This window comes from Thamnophis sirtalis, unplaced genomic scaffold, assembly GCF_051295495.1.
Source record: "Thamnophis sirtalis isolate CommonGarterSnake01/CBP01778 unplaced genomic scaffold, rThaSir2_p1.2 scaffold_13, whole genome shotgun sequence".
Taxonomy (NCBI): domain Eukaryota; kingdom Metazoa; phylum Chordata; class Lepidosauria; order Squamata; family Natricidae; genus Thamnophis; species Thamnophis sirtalis.
In genome coordinates, this window is record NW_028261393.1 from 53,854,761 (window position 1) to 53,871,995 (window position 17,235).

Here is a 17,235-nt window from a genome sequence, read left to right on the forward strand (position 1 = left end):
TCTGCCTTGCCACTCCAAAGCACTGCCCCCCACCCACTTAGGCCCTCTTGCACTGAAGGCTAATGGAGACTTTGCAATTGACAGCATATTTTCTCCTCCTCCGCACCAATGTGGAGGCATTCCCTGCTCGCCAATGCCCCGGGGCTGTGGTGTTCTCAGAGCCAAGGGGTGGCACCTCCTCTGGAGCAGTTGAGAACAAAGGAGCCTTCTGGGGATGCCCAAATGCGACTCCTTCTGCTGAAAGGAAGTTGGCAGCGCTGCAACTGAAGGGGCAGACTGGGTGGCAAAACCAGTTCCGAGCGCTCCGCGCCAACCCAGGGAGCTCTCCTTCACCAGCAAACCATGCCATCTACTTGGAGGTAGGTGCACTTAAAGAGGGCAGAGTAATGTCGGCCTGGATCCGGAGGGCCAACTTCCTCCCTCGGCCTTACTGGGCACGGGAGGGGGCAGAGGGGATCGGATCGGCGGGCACAGCTCCATCCTCAAGCCGGCTCCTCTGCTCCCGTCCCAAGGCCTCCCTGCTCCGCTTCTTCAGGGTGCAGGGAGGCGAGGAGCCGCCCGCTGGGAGCTCGTTGAAACCGGGCCGGCTCGGGCTCCCCCACCCCCGCCCAGCGCAGGAGTCCGCGCGCCAAAGCAGCGGAGGAGGCGGGGCGGCTGCGCTGCTGGGGGCGCGCCTCGGCCGGGGCGTTGCAGGATCCGGGCCAGGCCGGGCCGGCCGGGTGCCTCCGCTCGCCCGCGACACGCCCACCGGGGGCGCTTGCCGGTCCGCCCTCCAAGCAGGCAGAGCCAGGCGCGTCCCGTCGATGGTCGGGCCCGGGCCTTGGTGCCATGGAGCGGCCGTCGGGACAACTCCAGCCCGAGCCGTCCCCGCAGCAGGCCAAGCTGGCCAGCCGCCTCCTGGTCTCCTTCCAGTACCTGCACGTGCAGCTGGCTGGCGGGGCGCCCTGGGGCTTCACCCTGCGGGGCGGGCTGGAGCACGGCGAGCCGCTCATCGTCTCCAAGGTGAGTCCCGGGCCGCCGGCTCCCCTCCGCCCCGCTGCCTGCGCGGGGAGGTCCGGCGCGAGCCGACGCTCTTTGTCTGCCTGCCTGCCTGCCTGGAGTCCGCCTTCCCGCCCAGCCGCCTCTCCCCCCTCGCTGCCTGGGCGTCGCTCGCCCTCCCCCGGCGGCCCGCCACGTGCCCTCCCCGCCTCCTCCGCCTCCGGCGGGGCTGGAGCAAAGCACGGGGCCAGGGGGGCGGCGGCTGGACTCGGCCAGAACTTTACGGCGCTTCTGGGCGCCGCTCCGAGGAGCCCCCCCTCCTCGTCGGGAGAACGCCGACGACTCCCACTCCACGGTTGGCCAGTTACTGCGGGGCTCCTGGGCACGAAGGACCCCGTTTGGCCTTCGGGATGCCAGTGGGCAGAGCAGGAGTGGGTGGCGGCGTCCGACGCGGGGCTCTCCCGAGAGGAGGGATGCCCGGGCCGCCTCCCTGTAGGGCGCAGCGAAAAGCCGGGGGCCAGGCGAGGCCTGGCGGGGCTGGCGCGTCCCAGGCCCACCTTAGGGCGGAGGAGGCGCGGGTCCCCGGCCGCCCAGTCGGGGGGAAGCGGCGCTGGAGTGGGGGGCGGTTCCTCGTGGCGGCTGCCATCCTGGGGGGGTCGGCCCCTCCTCCCAAGCGGGAATTCCCCCAGGAGCCTCTTGGGGGGGCGTGTTTCCCCAAGGAAAGGCAGCTGAGCCGCCTGCCGGGCTTCCCCCGGAGGGAGCCCCAAAGCCGGTGCCGAGCAGTGACATCCCCCGAAGCAGCGAATGAATGATTAACTGCCCTTGAGTGCCGGCAGGGCTGGAGCTCCTGACAGCCAGCTGAGTGGCTCCCCTGGGCTGGGAGGTTCTGGGGAAGAACTAGGGTCAGCTTTTTTTGGGGGGAGCTGTGTCAGGGTCCCTTTCGTCTGTCAGGAGCCTTTCCTGAGCCCCCAGCTGCCCCCAACCCTCCTTGGAAGGGTATTTGAGTATTTGAAAATTTATTTATAGGCTGCCCTTTTCCCTGGGGGGACTCAGGGCGGCTTACAACTCAAAGGGGGGGGGGGATACAGACAATAACACATAAGGACAATACATAATTAAAAATAGAACACAACATTCATACCATTCGGGTGGGGGTGAGTTACATTCTTTAACCCCAGGCCTGACGGGATAGCCAGATTTTAAGGGCTTTGCGGAAGGTCTGGAGGGTGGTGAGGGTGCGAATCTCCACGGGGAGATCGTTCCAAAGGGTCGGAGCTACTACCGAGAAGGCTCTCCTCCGCGTAGTTGCCAGTCGACACTGACTGGCAGATGGAACTCGGAGGAGGCCTAATCTATGTGATCTAATGGGTCGCAAGGAGGTGATTGGCAGGAGGCGGTCTCTCAAGTATCCAGATCCACTACCATGAAGGGCTTTATGGGTGGTAAGGGATCCTGCAGGGGCTCCAGACCAAGAACTTTTCTGCCTGGGAGTCCACGAAGCCTGCTTCCTCTCCACGTTCTCTTTCCGTCCCTGTGCCAACCCGGGGGCTGCTCTGCACGGATGGCTGGCATCCACCAGTGCCTACGCTCTGCCCTGGCATGTTTATGCTCACTCCTCTGCAACGGGCCACATTGTAGCCGTCCTGTTCTAGCGTATGGCTTTAGCCTCACTTGGGTCCAGAGGTCTGGCCCGAAGGCTTTTTCCAGCCCCAGAGGACTGACCAGTCTGGAGTGGAGGCCTTTGTGGTAGCCAGGACTCACTTGCTTGCTTCCCCGGGCAAAGAATACTCCCGCTAGGTCTGATTCCCGACAACCGGGGAATAGTGACACTTTCTTCTGTCTGGCAAAATCCTGAGCAAGGAACAAGGAATGCTTTGTGCAGGCAAACTCCCACTGGACTCAAGGCTGCCTCTCTCTCAGCTTCCTTGAGGTCCAGAGCCAGGGCAGGCCTCTCCAGCTGAGCTCCCTGACCAACGCTGGAGGAGGCTGGAGGGAGAGGAGGCGGGCAGGCCTTTGGGCTGCAAGAGAGGAAGGGAGGAATAAGGAAGTGGGCCCTTATCCGCCCCCTCCGAGGATTCCCATTTCCTCTCTTGATGTCCCCGTGCGGGAGGCCAAAGCAACTTTCCTCCGTCTGTGCAGAGAAGCTAAATATTATTTTGGATTCCCAGAGTTGTGTGGGACAAACATCAGGCTTCGACTCTCTGCTGGAACGGCGACCGCCTGGCTTCAGGGTGGGAGGTAAAGCCCCCAGGAGGAACGAAGAGAAGCCCCTCCCACAAGCAGGTCTCCACGCTTTGCTTTTCGAAGAACCAGGGATTCCTAACTGGGATTCCCAGCTCTCCAGCCAGGGCTTCTCAGATATGAGAGGGTGGTGGGCGCCTAGACCCTCTGAAAACCTTCCCTGCTAGAAGTCTCGGGCGCACCCAAGGCAGAAGGCTTCAGCCTGGGACCTCTTGGAGGTCCCTTCCCGTGGTCCATCTCTGAGACTGGCCAGCCACTTGTGCCAGAAGCTGGCACAAGAGCTCTATGAGGAGCCTACCTCCTCCCGGCCACTGGGCGTGGCTCTTTCCCAGCCACGTGCCCAGGCCTCGTGGGCTCCCCCCCGCGTGTTTTGGCCAGCACAACTGGCTCTTCTTCAGTAGGGAGCCCCTGCCCTTTCTCTGCAGACCGTGTGACCAGCAGGGAAGGGCTGCCCATCCCTCCCTCTCTCTCTCTCTGGTTGCGCCTCTGCCCCGGTTTGGTCTCGGGGCACCAACTCTCAAGCCACTCTTTGTGGGAGCTGATCCTGCAGGAGAGGATCTTCCGGCTGCTGCCTCATTTGGTGAGTGGGGGGGGGGGACCCTTCTTCCCACCTGCATGAGGGGACTGCAGCAACCCCCCCCCTCTACTGGCGAGCGAGAGCTGATGGAAATCATTTGCTGTTGCTTGGATGTTTTGGCTGCCAGCTGCTCCCTGTGGTGGCTGGCAGGTGACCCTTCCCCGCCTTGTCTCTTACCCTTCCAGGTGGAGGATGGGGGGAAGGCGGCCCTCTCGCAGAAGATGCGCTCCGGCGATGAGCTGGTGAATATCAACGGCACTCCGCTCTACGGCTCTCGGCAGGAAGCCCTCATCCTGATCAAGGGCTCCTACCGCACGCTCAAGATGATCATCCGGAGGTGAGAACAAAACACACCCACACACACCCACATCAGGAGGATACTGGCCTCTCCTGCCAGGAAAGAGCTCTTCCTGTGTGGCGCATGGCTTTCCTCTGGGGCGGGGGGGGGGGCGCTGTTCTCGCCACAGCAAAAGAGGCGGTTGGGCTGCAATCCAGTCTTCAAGGCCCTGCTGCTTCCACAGATTTCCATCTGTGTGTGTGTCTGTGTGTGCAAGAGACCTGGGTATGTGCCTGTAGCGCCATGAGTTTGGCTGCAGCTGCCATCCTGTGGCAGGAATTCGGGACTGCACGCCGATTTGAGTTGGCAAAGCCCGTGCGAAGCACTTTTTGCCTTGAGTAGAGATGGCTTTTTTTAAAGAACTGTTAGATTCCTCCTCTGTTCCTCTCCTGCCTTCCCCCTATCTCCCCACCTCCATGCCCCAGTCTTCCTGTCACTGGAGTGGCCCGGTTACTGTGGGTGCAGGGCTTGTCTTGGAAGGACGAAGAGCCGAGATCCCCTTCTGGGGTTTCAGTGGGTCCTGATCAAATGCCCTTTAGGCTACTCCAGGCTGAAAGCCAGGTGGCTTGTATGCAGCCCCCTTTTTTTTTTTGTGGGAGTGGGGCTGGCCCGGGGAAAGTGGGCCCCGGGAGGGGCGGGAGGCTGCAGTAGATTGAGCCCCTGCCTGCCCCACAACCTCTCCCTGTAGTTCTGGATCGGTTTGGGATTCCGGAGTCAGGAAAAAGTTTTGTTTTTCTTCGAGGGGAGAGCCAGAAAACCTGATGGTTGTGGGCCTGAGCATCATGGAGGGCCCTTCTCCTCCCCCCCCCCAGAATAACTGGTCTGTCTTGCAGTGGAGCATGGGTGGGGGAGTCTCTATTGGCACCCCTCCAGGCTGCTATGTGTAAAATTCACTGGAAGAGCTCCTTGCCCCTTTGCAGTGGGGCTGAAGAGGGTTGTGCCTATGGGCCCACAGCGTCTCCTGCTTCATCTTTGCCCTTAAAATGAGCTGGCAATGATCTCATCTTTCCTGTACTTTGTCCCAGCCACTTCCTGTGGGTGTGGGGGGGGGGCAGTCCTGAAGCTCAGCTGGGAGCTTTCGGCAAGAGGCTTTCTGGAATTCCCCCTCTCCTCCTGCCTGGCCAGGTGCCAGGCCAGGCAAGGCGCTTGCCCTCCCCACCCGGGAGACCCACCCACCCACCCACTTCTCTCGTAGGAGGCAGGTGGCCCAGGGGATCGGAGACCCGAGGAAGAGAGGCTTCCTTCCCCCCCCCCCCCAATCCCTGCCTTGAGGGGAGGGAAGGGGCCGCTCCAAGAGACAGGAAGCCACTTCCCTGGGGGTCTCGGCTTCTGATATTGTTGCTGCCAGCAAAATTATCTGCTTGGACATCACTTCCTCACCGCTTCCTGGCTTGGGAGGAGGTGAGGATGGGAACTGGCTCCAGGAGCCTGGAGGAGGGAGGAAGCCCTCCCTGCTGGGCCGGCTACTTCCAGTCCCCCTCAGCTGCCTGCCATGGACGGTTGGGCTGGGCTGAGCTGGATCCTGGGCACAGCTGCCTTGCCAAGGCAGACCTCCGAAAGAGTTGCCCAGGACAGGTGTGTTATTGAACTTTCAGAGGGGTGCGGGGGGGGGGTGCGGGGCTCTGCTTTCCATGTCTGATTGTGCATGATTTTGAGGGTTTTTTGGTGGGGGGGGGAGCGATGGCAATGAAAAGCCTGGGTCCCGTTCCCCCCCCCCCCGGGCGTGGGAGTCAGCTTCTGGGTGGACAGCAGACGGGGGCACACAGCTCCTGCTGATGCCCCTCTATGGGGTCTCCTTTGGTAGCTGCTGGATTGATGACACGATTAGTGTGTCCAGGCCAGGCGGGGGGAGGCTTTCCCCTGCCCTCCTCCGCCACTCTGTCCTGCCCCAGGGGGTTCTTCCCACAGGCCGGCCCTGCTTTGCCAGCCTCGGTGGGCACCAACCCACAACGGGCCCCTAGGTTCCCCCCCTGAGCGTCCCCAAGTGGCTTCCGTTAATGGCCTTCGGCTGGGCTGGCAGGAACTGGTGGGGGAGGTGGAAGCGGGTGGCGGCCAGACGCTTTGGTGGTATGGGGCACTGTCTCCGCCTTGCCTCCTCCGCTGCACAGCGCAGCTAGTCCTTCAGGAAGGGGGGCAGCCCTACAGCTGGGTGGGGCTGGGAATGAAAAGGCTCGGGGTTTGGTGAGCCCAGGAGAGGCTTGGGAAGAGGGGAAGGGCCCCCTTGGTCACAGGGCAGAGGGGCAGCGGGCTTCACCCAGCACGTGTCGTGCCCCACTGGGCTCACCCTGCCCCTCACGCTTTCCTTTTGCTTTGCCTCAAAAGGAGGAACGTGCCCATCATCAGGCCCCACTCATGGCATCTGGCCAAGCTCTCCGAAGTCCGGACCGATGGCACCGCCATGACCTTTCCTGCTGACCCCCTGAGTCTCTCCTGGCACTTGGGTTGCGAGACGAGGTGAGCGCCAGAGGAAAGAAGGGTGAGGGAGCTGGGGGGGCAGGGTTACTTGGGCCCCTGCGGGACCTCTCCATCAGAGGGCAAAAGGGGCCCTTCTCGGGGGGCACAGCTGGCTTTTCCCTGGGCATCCCCTTGGGCTGAGAGAGCGCAGCCAGATCCATTGGGGCTGCAGGCAGGCGGCGACCAGCCTCCGTTGGCCCACCTGGCTTTCGTGCCCCGGCTGGAAAGAGAGGAAGGGTCCCGGATGAGACCACCCAGCTCCAAAGGCCTCTCAGCTTGTGGGGCAGCCTTAGCAGCTCTTCTCTGGCCAGCTGGCTCCTTCCCAGAGCTCTGGCTGCAGTGGGCACCATTGTGCCTGTCCTGAGCATTCCTGAGCACAGGAGTCGATTGGGCACCATTTCCCCGGGAGACCTTGGACTGCCTTTTGTCCCCTCAGGAAGGGGCTGGCCCAGCACCACGCAGGCTGCCAGTAAGGCGTGGCTGTTTCCTTGCAGACATTTCATTACCCAAACTAGGTAACATCCCCAGGCAGCCTCCCTACGGCCCAGCGCTAGAAATACTCCAGAGGAGCGCTGGCTTCAGCTCCTTGCCAAGCGGGCAGGAGGAGATGCCAAATCTCTCTGAAATGCGGGATGGCAGGCAGGGCCTTTAGCTCGAGGAGCCTGGGCAGGACTTATCCTTTGGAGGAGCCGCTCCTACTCAGCATCTCCCAGATTGAGATGGATTCAGGGGTGAAATCCAGCAGGTTCTGGAGAACCGGTAGTGGAAATTTTGAGTAGTTTGGAGAACCGGTAGCGGAAATTATGAGTAATTCACAGAACCGGTAGCAGAAATTTTGAGTAGTTCAGAGAACTGGTAGCAAAATTTTTGAGTAGTTCGGAGAACCGGTAGCAGAAATGTTGAGTAGTTCGGAGAACTGGTAGCGGAAATTTTGAGTAGTTCAGAGAACCGGTAGCGGAAATTATGAGTAGTTCAGAGAACCGGTAGCGGAAATTATGAGTAGTTCAGAGAACCAGTAGCGGAAATTTTGAGTAGTTCGGAGAACCAGTAGCGGAAATTTTGAGTAGTTCGGAGAACCGGTAGCAGAAATTTTGAGTAGTTCGGAGAACTGGTAGCAGAAATTTTGAGTAGTTCGGAGAACCGGTAGCGGAAATTTTGAGTAGTTCGGAGAACCGGTAGCAGAAATTTTGAGTAGTTCGGAGAACCGGTAGCAGAAATTTTGAGTAGTTCGGAGAACCGGTAGCAGAAATGTTGAGTAGTTCGGAGAACCAGTAGCGGAAATTTTGAGTAGTTCAGAGAACTGGCAAATGCCACCTCTAGCTGGTCCCAGAGTGGGAGTGGAGATTTTGCAATATCCTTCCCCTGCCACGCCCACCAAGCCACACCACGCCCACCAAGCCACGCCCACAGAACCGGTAGTAAAAATAATTGCATTTCACCACTGGATGGGTTCTTTGTGGTGCGGAACCCATAGCCCGTCCCGTCTCCCAGTTGGCACCGGCTCTCCAGTGAGAGCCACAGCCTGCCAGCGGCTGGACGGGGAGGGTTCCTCTGGAGCCCTGGGAAGGCTTGGATTCCGACATGCCCAGGATGCCATCGCTGGTGCTGCTGCTGCTCCTCAGTGGCAGGCAGGAGAGTCTGGGCCCTTGGTGGCTCCTCAAGTGGCCTCCTTGGCCTGAGCCCCAGTGGATGGTGGGACGCACCCTCCCCACATCCAGGCAGGGAGCAAAAGGGGCTGGGGGGCCCTGAGAGGGAGGGGCAGAGGGTCGAGGGAAGTTGTGACAGTCTGGGGGGGGTGGAGAGCCAGTGGAAAGGGGCTGCTGCTGCTCCATCAAGAAAGCAGCCATGGGTCTGAGGGCGTTGGGGCACCAGGCAGGGCTACCCTGCCCTTGTGACGTGGGGGCCTCCCCTTTCTTTCCGCCCACAGTGACCTGCCTTTGCCGTGGAACCCCCTCTCTCCCCACTGCACCACGGAAAAGAACAGCTCCCTGGGGAGCATGGAAAGTCTGGACCCGGCCGGCCAGACCTACTATGAGGGCAGCCTGTCCCCCATTGACCAGGCCATGGACCAGAGCAAGCGGGACTCTGCCTACAGCTCCTTCTCGGCCAGCTCCAGCACCTCCGACTCTGCGCTGCGACCGGAGGAGGCCAGCTCCGTGGACGGCGCCCAGCCCGGCCAGCTGCCGGAGCCTCGCTACCTGCAGACAGGAGGAGAGCCTGCAGGCCTTGGGGTCCGGTTGCCCTCCAGCGTCCAGTCGGGCTCTCTTCCTCGCCCGGCCAGAACAGCCGCTGCCCCTCCCCACCCGCCTGTGAGACAAGACAGTCTGCGTGCGTGTAACTCCCCGCTGGAAGACCCAAGAGCCCCGACCCACGCGGGCGGTTTGTGTCCCGAGAATCGGTGGAACTCGGACATCTCCCTCTGCTCCCCTGGCCGAGATGCCCATGGGCCTGGGGGAGCGTTGGCCACCACAGGCCCCCTGAAGGACTCTCCATTCCCTGACCAGTACTACCTACTCAGCTCCCACACAGAGCCTCACCTTGGGATGAAGAGGAGTCCACAAACCTCCCCCTCGTCTTTGGCTGAGAGCCCCAGAGAGCCCGCCGGAAGGAAGGGCCACGAGGTGGAGCTGAATAACTGTGCAGAGCCTCCTTCGTCCTGGAAGGCTGCCTTGGGTGGGCCCTTCGGCCATCGCCACAGCATCCCAGAACACCTGCTGGTGGCCCAGCTGCAGGCCTTGGAGGTCTCCCGTGGCCAGAAGGCTCCTCGCTGGACTGTGTCTCCACTGCACAAGGAGCAGAAGGACCCGCAGGCTCCGGAACCCTGTGGCCAGAAGCCCTGCGAGCCGGCAGAAGAGCTGGGATTCCCCCTCAACTGCAGAAGAGGGGTCCCCTTCCCCACGGGGCCCTTGCACGGCACTGGGGAGGCCCAACAACACCCTCCCGACCCGGGCTGGTTCCCCGTCACTGCCAGCGTTTGGCAATGGCAGCACCTCCCGGCGAGACCTCCAGGCAGCCCCCTGCGTAGATCCTTTGCCGGAGGCTGAAAGGAGCCTCCCAGCTGCCCAGAAGGGCCAGCATCGCTCTGCACACAGCCGCCGGCGCAGTGACCGCTTCGCCACCAACCTGCGGAATGAGATCCAGTGGCGGAAAGCCCAGCTGCAGAAGGCCAGAGGGCCCGGGGGGCCAGGGTGCGAAGAGGAGCCTGCCCCACAGGCAGAGGAGTCCCCCACTCACACCGTGGCCCCTGCCCCTTCTCCCCCTCCCCTAGGGGAGGGAAGGCCCCTGGGCTCCTCTGGACTGCCGGCTGGGGCCCCCAAGCGGTGGGGCTCTGAGCTGAGCGTGTTTGGGGAGGAGAGAGCTCCAAGCAGCCCCCAGAGGACACCCAAGGAGAAGCCTCTGCCGGCGGCCCGTGCAGGGGGGTGGGGAGGCGGCCGCTGGCGCTGGTCCCCGGAGCACAAGCTCCAGCCTCAGGAGTCCGAGCCGGGGCCGTCCGCACAGCTGCCCTTGGAGGAAGACGGCCTCTTGCCTTTTGCCGACCGGCGGAGGTTCTTTGAGGAGACGAGCCACCCTCTGCCCGCCAGGCCCTATGGCTCTCTGCAGGGCAGGCTGGAGGGCAGACGGAGCCCCGAGGCAGAGAAGCCGGGAAGCGCCGAGCACGGGACCTTCCAGCGTCACTCCCTGGACCAATCCTACCGTTGCCCACCTTCGCCTCCTGTCTACCAGGACTTCCAGCCGGAGGTTCTGAGGCTCTGCAAGTCCCTGGCTCGACCCGGAGTGGAGACGGAGCACTGGTGGGCTCTCCCGTGCTCGTGCGCCGTCCGGGAGGCCTGCGCTTACAGCTTTCAGGAGGAGTGCGCCGTGCTGCGCTCGAGGAGCATGCCAATGCCGCCACCCAGCCACCATGCCCACCATTGCCACCCTTGTTCCTGGAGCTGCCGCAGTGACTGCTGTTGCCCGGGTCAGCAGAAGCTGGTGGAGGACGGGGGTCCCTGGCATGGAAGGAAGCCTTTTCAGGGGGTAAGTCGGATGTTCCCGTCCCATCATTCGGGGAGGGGGAGGGGAGCCCAGCTGCCGGGATGGGCTTTCACAGCCTGCCCGGATTCTTCCCCTTTGCCCAGGCCAGGAGGGTAGGAGGTCAAGGGGCTCCCTGGCCTCTTCCATCCCCTCCCCTTACTCTCCTCTCCCGCCTCGTAGGAATTTCCCCCAGATGAATGGGAGCCCCCAGCCGTGAGCAGGGCAAGCAGCCACACTGTGAGGTAAGGATTTGCCAGGGAGAAAAGAAGCGGGGTTATCCCTAAAGAAACCTCAGGGGTGGCATTCTGGGCTGCCTGCTCTTTGTGTGTGTGTGTGTGTGTGTGTGTGTGTGTGTGAGAGAGAGAGAGAGAGAGAGAGAGAGAGAAAGAAAGAGAGAGAGAGAGAGAGAGAGAGAGACTCTCATTAACAGTGAAGGGAGGGAGGCACTGATCTGTGCCCGCTTCCCTCACCCCCACATGAAGGGCCTGAGAGGCGGACATAGCAGGCAGGGCGCATCTCCTGGGAGAGAGCCGCTGGTCATCCTGGTCAGTCTCCCCTGTTGGCCAGCACAGGCCTGCTTGGTGGGGGAAGGAAACCAACTGGGCACTTGCTCCTTTCAGAAGTAGCTGCCTGGGGTGCGGGAGCCAACTTGTGGCTCTGAGGCAGCCCCCAACTTGGCTGCTATTAATCCACTTCTGTCTGACCAAGGGAAACAAGTGTCCTTGGGCAGAATTAGTGGACCCCAACAGCTAAGAGACCCTCGTTCCCTCCTCAGAGAGCAAGGGGGGCCTCGATGAGCAGCCCCCACCCACGGAGGGCGGGAGGAGGCAGCCCCCACCCACGCGCGTGTCTGCAGCCCCCTCCTCTTTTTTTCCAGTCAGCTCCTGCCGCACAAGGTGGCCTTCACCAGGGTCAGCCCCTTCTGGACCTGCTTCGAGCGCACCGAACCGGCTGGGCCCTCTTTCTGCCGGGCCCCATCCACGCACAGCCTCCCCTGGGACTGCGAGCAGCCAAAGTGGGTCGCGGAGAAGGGGGGCTGGGAAGGGGGGCTCGGCGAACCTCACAAACCCCCCTTGCGCGAAAGGGCCTATTCGGAGAGCCACCTCTGCACCGAACCTGCCAGGGTCTCTGCGAGGGAGTGGCGAGAAGCCCCCTTGGCCGAGGCGCAGGAGACGGCACCAAAGTCACCAGCCTGCCAAACCAGGAGAAGGGGGCCCCCACCTCCGCGCCCTCCCCCACCCAACTGGGAGAAATACCGCCCAGCCCCGGGCTTCACACCAACAGCTTCTCCCTGCCCAAGCCTGCCGGCCCCATCATGTGGAGGAGTCTTGGGCCCCGGGCCAGCCTGGTTTCGAAGCGGCCAGGCAGCGTTCTCAGAGCCTCCCTGGGGAGCAGCTGTGGCCCAACAGAGCACAACTGCAGTGCCCACAGCTGCCCGGTGCAGGACCTGTTGCCGCTCCTTCCCTCCCCGAGCAAGACAACCCCCACTATTACTGCCAAGGGTCACCACCCAGGACCCGGGAGTGGCTGATGGCTGAGACGAGTGACCGGAGTGTCCCATCCAGGCAAGTGGTCTTCCATTGGTTTCCACTATCCTGGGTCCCAGAAGGATGGAGGGTTGAGAGGGGCGTCCCCAGGAAGCTGGGCCCTTCCTGCACAGACACCAGTGTCTATGCCCGCTTGAGGCAGAAGGAGGGCAAGAAAGGGGGGCTGTGGCAGCCGTGCCAATGAGAAGGTGCTCCCTGTCCCTCCTCTTCCCTTTCAGGCAGAGAAGGGTGCAAAAGTCCTGTGTAGAAATCGGCCGCCCTCCAGCTCTGCCTGCCAAGGGAACGGTTGGTTAACAAAGGATGGGTTGGTTTTTGTGCTTACAGGATGGCCAGTTCCTCAGAGGGGGCAGCTGCTGAGGATCCTCCCCGGGTCGAGGAGCAGGAGACGCCAACCGGCAGCCCCTCAGAGCAGCCCCTCACCTGGCGTGAGTCCCTTCCCTTTGGGGCACAGCACGGGGCCTGTTTTGAGGGCAGCACTGCTGACTTACACATTCTGTGCCCACCAGATCCCCAACAGGGCACACCTGTGTCCCAGGACGCTGCAGGGGAGTGTCACAGATCAGGGCCCCCTCCTCGCGCCTGAATTCGGAGGAGCTGATGAGAGACGTGGCGGGCAAGGATCGCTCTCTGGCTGGAGTGCTGAGCTCTGGTTTCGGACTCCGGTCAGCAGCCGAGGTGATGGGAGACCTCTTTGCTGAAAGTAGCTGCCCGCTCTGGCCAAGGCAGGACTGGTCAATGCTGGGGAGGGGTCCCAGCTGCCCTGAAAGGTAGGCCTCCGTCAGCTTTTGCAGACTGGGGTGGGTGGGAGGGAATCACACGCAGAGGCGTCAAGTGCCAGCCAGGACAAGTCACAGGAGAGCCAGCCCGGCTGCAGCACTGAACTGGACTTGAGGAGAGCTGAGTCCGGAACCTCTTCTTTCACCTAGGTCCCTTGGGAGGGTTCACCGACAAAAGGGCGAACGACAAAACCGCGCCCGACTAAACCGCGTCGCTGATGTCATCAACAGGGCGACAACAGCGCGGAGACAGAAGCACGCTGTAAACCCCCTAACCCTAAACCTAACCCTAAACTAATCCTAAACCTAACCCTAAATCTAACCCTAACCCTTAACCTAACCTAAACCTAACCCTAACCCTTAACCTAAACCTAACCCTAACCCTTAACCTAACCCTTACCTTAAATTGAATCGGCTTTCTTTCAACGCGCTATTTAAAGCGCCCTTCTTTCTCCGCGCTGGCTGTTGTCGCCGCGTTGATGATGTCAGCGACGCGGTTTAGTCAGGCGCGGTTTTGCCGTTCGCCCTTTTGACGGGTCACGCCTTGGGGAGATCCTGGCCCCAAGGATCAGCCTCCTCACAGGTTGCTGGGGTTAGTAAATTGGGGGAGGGAGCAAGCAGCAAAGTTGCTGCCCTGAAGCAATGAGAGGAATTACATGGGCTGATGTGCGATGTTCCCGTGGTTCGTCCATGAGGCCAATGTGGAGAAAAGACACGGACACGAGCTTCTCGGGATGGAGCGACCCAGATTGGGGTCTGGGAGCCCCTTTTATTGAGATAGGACAAAGGCAGGAGGAGCAATAGCATGTGATTTTAAGACAGCCTGTAAAACTACAATTTCTAATCTACTGCTCAGGGAAGTTCTGTCTATATATGGTCAAATCCTGGTCAGGATGTTTTGTTATGCACTATCAGGATATTAGGATGTTATGGAGTACTATAAGGATGTTATGTTCTTTAGGAGTTTGTTTTTTCCTATGTGGTTCAGTGTGGCCGCGCATGCCCCATTATGCACTGGGCCATGGGTGACCCACACCTACACAAGGAATTATATTACAACACTGATGCAACTGGGCTGCTGGAGCCTCCATTTCCTTACAGGGATGTTGTCCCCTCCCCCCGATATAAGACCTCTTCCCAACCTGTACCCAACCATGCGCTCTTTTGTGCAGGCAGCAGAAGTCTCCCCAGTCCGCCACTGGCGGGGGATCTTCCCCCTCCTGCCTGACTTACCTCAACCTGTCGGCGGGGAAGCTGAGCTGCTGAACCAAATGAAGAACCGCTCTGAGTTGGCTACAGCCTCTCCAGAAGAGGAGCCGGACCAGGACCTGGCTCAGAAGAAGGTGAGCTTCCTTCCACCCAGCCCAACCACTTGCTGCCACCTGCAGATCGCTCAGCCTGAGAGTCCAAGGCCTGAGCCCGGCTCAAGGCTAGCAAAGTTGCAGGGCATTGGCTGGGGGGGGGGGGTCCTGGGCTCCAGGTGGGCACCGGGAGCTGGTGGTCTTGGGGGAGCATCTGCAAAGTCCCAGCTGGACAATCATGGTTAGAGAAAATGATACATCAGCCCATAGAACGTAAGCCAGAGATATTCTTATTGGGTATTCTACCAGAGAAATATACTAAAGAAATATACTCATATCTGATTGTACAAATAATAACAGCAGCTAGAATTGTATTTACACAAAATTGGAAAGCAGACAAAATCCAAGGTGGCGCAGGCCACTTCAGCTGACTGTTATCTGCAGTTCAGCGGTTCTAATCTCACCGGCTCAAGGTTGACTCAGACTTCCATCCTTCCGAGGTGGGTAAAATGAGGACCCAGACTGTGGGGGCGAAATGCTGACTCTGTAAACCGCTTAGAGAGGGCTGAAAGCCCTATGAAGCAGTATATAAGTCTAACTGCTATTGCTATTGCTCAAATCCCATCAGAAGGGGAGGTAATAAAGAAGATATTAGATTGTGCAGAAACGAATAGGTTGACATTGAGAATAAACGACAAAGAGGAACCAGTGTACTTACAGGACACGGGGGGGGGGGGGCGATTTTGTGATTGGCTTTGAAAAAAGATACAAATAGAAAGAGAAAGCAACAATGCTCAAAACAAATAACTCAGACGACACATTATTAAATCAGGGAGAGGAGAAATAAAGTACGAAAATGTAAATATACAGGCGGAAAAATGATAGGAATTAACAAATGTTAAACAGCAATTATAAGAATGTATATTTATGAATGAATTTGAAAGGAAAAAATAAAAAAAAACTTTTGGTAAAAAAAAAAGTCCCAGCTGGGCCGACAGCCTTTAATGGGGACCGTATCTCCCCCGCAAACACACACACACACACACACACACCCTTGCGATCCCCTTGACTCCTCCTGGCTCTGTAGGTGCAGCTGATCGAGAGCATCGGGCGGAAGCTGGAGGTGCTGCAGGAGGCCCAGCAGAGCCTGCAGGACGACCTGAGCGCCAACGCGGCCCTTGGCAGAGAGGTGGAGAATTACATCAAGGGCGCCTGCAAGCCCCATGACCTGGAGAAGTTCCGGCTCGTCATTGGCGACTTGGACAAGGTGGTCAACCTGTTGCTCTCGCTGTCCGGGAGGCTGGCCCGAGTGGAGAACGCCCTCAGCGGCCTGAATGCGGAGGAAGAGGAAGAAGAGGAGGAGGAGAAGGTGGGTACTCAAGGGGGTGGCGGTGGGGGCTGGCTGCTGGGCAGGCTGCTGACGGTACAGCAGAGGCAGGCTGGCTGGCCCGGTTCCACCACAAAACCGCGTTCGACTAAAGCGCGCTCGACGAAACCGCGTAGCTGACGTCATCACAGGGCGACAACAGCGCGGAGACAGAAGCACGCTGTAAACCCTAAACCTAAAATTAACCCCTAACCTAACCCTAACCCCCCTAAACCTAATCCTAAACCTAACCCTAAACCTAACCCTTAACCTAATCCTAACCCTTAACCTAACCCTAAACTAAACCTAACCCTAACCCTAACCCTAACCCTAACCCTTAACCTAACCCTAACCCTTAACCTAACCCTAAACCTAACCCTTACCTTAACTTGAATCGGCTTGCTTTCAAAAGCACTATTTAAAGCGCCCTTCTTTCTCCGCGCTCGCTGTTGTCGCCCTGTTGATGACGTCAGCGACGCGGTTTAATCGGGCGCGCTTTAGTCGAGCGCGGTTTTGTCGTGCCACGGGCTGGCCCACCCTGGCAAAGCTGAGCTGCCTTGGGTCCTCCGTTGCTCCCTGTTGCCACTCCAGCTATGTGTGCTGGGGACACCACCAGGCCCAAACAATGGCGGCGTCTTGCTCCTGGTCTGCTGGGCACAAGATGGTGCTCCATCCAGAAAGGCCTCTATGCCACTCTTCCTTTAGGCATTTCCACAGTGCTGGCCTTCCTATTTATCAAAGGGTACCATTCTGGCCTGCACATCACTGTTTCCCTGAGGTCTTGGCAGTGCCAGTCCTGGCAAGGAGTTTGCGGTGCAGCCAATTTCTCCCCTCCGGAGCACCCTCCTCCTGCCCTGACGGGAACTCCAGTGCTGTTTCTTAGATCCAGCCCTGGGCTCTGCAGCCAGCCTGGGGCTCCTTCCCTGAAGAGGTCCCAGGTATGGCCAGCACTGACCAGGTCTCTCTCCTCCTCCTCCTCTCCCCTGTCTGCCCCCTGCCCAAAGATGGCCCTCCTGGAGAAGAAGCGGCAGCTGACAGCACAGCTGGAGGATGCCAAGGAGCTGCAGGAGCACGTGGCTCAGCGGGAGCAGCTCGTCTCTGCCAGCGTCTCGCGCTGCCTGGCGCCCGAGCAACTGCAAGACTACCAGCACTTTGTGCGCATGAAGTCCGCCCTGGCGATCCAGCAGCGGCAGCTGGACGATAAGGTCAAGCTGGGCGAGGAGCAGCTGCGTTGTCTCTGGGAGAGCCTGCCTCGGAGGCCCCGGAAGCCCTAGAGGAACCGGGATCCCCCTGGCTGGCAGGAGGGCTGGCTGCAAACGGAAAGAGACGGTGCCTTTTGCCAAAGAACTGCGTCTGCCCCCTGCCCTCTCTAGCCAAGGAAAAAGGGGTCGCCCACATGCCTTCGCGGCCCCCTGCAGTTAGGGATCAAGGAAAGACGGAATCCTGCGTCACTGGAATGAGGAGGCAGGGAGGGGTTCTGGCAGCCTCTCCCCAAACCACCCGGCTGGCCAGATGAAGAGACCCCGTCCCTTCCAGGGGCCACGCAGCCTCGCCTGGACAAAGTCTCCCGCTCATAATACTTTCTGAGCTCCACTGCGGGGACTCGCCCGCTGCTCACCTTAAGTGCCTACAAGCCTCAAAGGG

The 17,235-nt window shown here is 60.2% G+C and overlaps 1 protein-coding gene across 1 annotated transcript; it reads left to right on the plus strand.

Moving 5' to 3' along the window:
- Window positions 1–218: 218 nt before the first annotated feature.
- SHROOM4 (shroom family member 4) lies at window positions 219–17,229 on the plus strand. The gene is given in 13 exon segments (XM_087727109.1): window positions 219–1,002; window positions 3,982–4,133; window positions 6,456–6,587; window positions 8,515–9,447; window positions 9,449–10,604; window positions 10,782–10,843; window positions 11,479–11,866; window positions 11,868–12,166; window positions 12,655–12,915; window positions 14,097–14,176; window positions 14,179–14,267; window positions 15,313–15,594; window positions 16,596–17,229. Coding segments are annotated over 13 exon segments (4,278 nt in total). The 5' UTR covers window positions 219–828; the 3' UTR covers window positions 16,866–17,229.
- The last annotated feature ends 6 nt before the right edge of the window (window positions 17,230–17,235 follow it).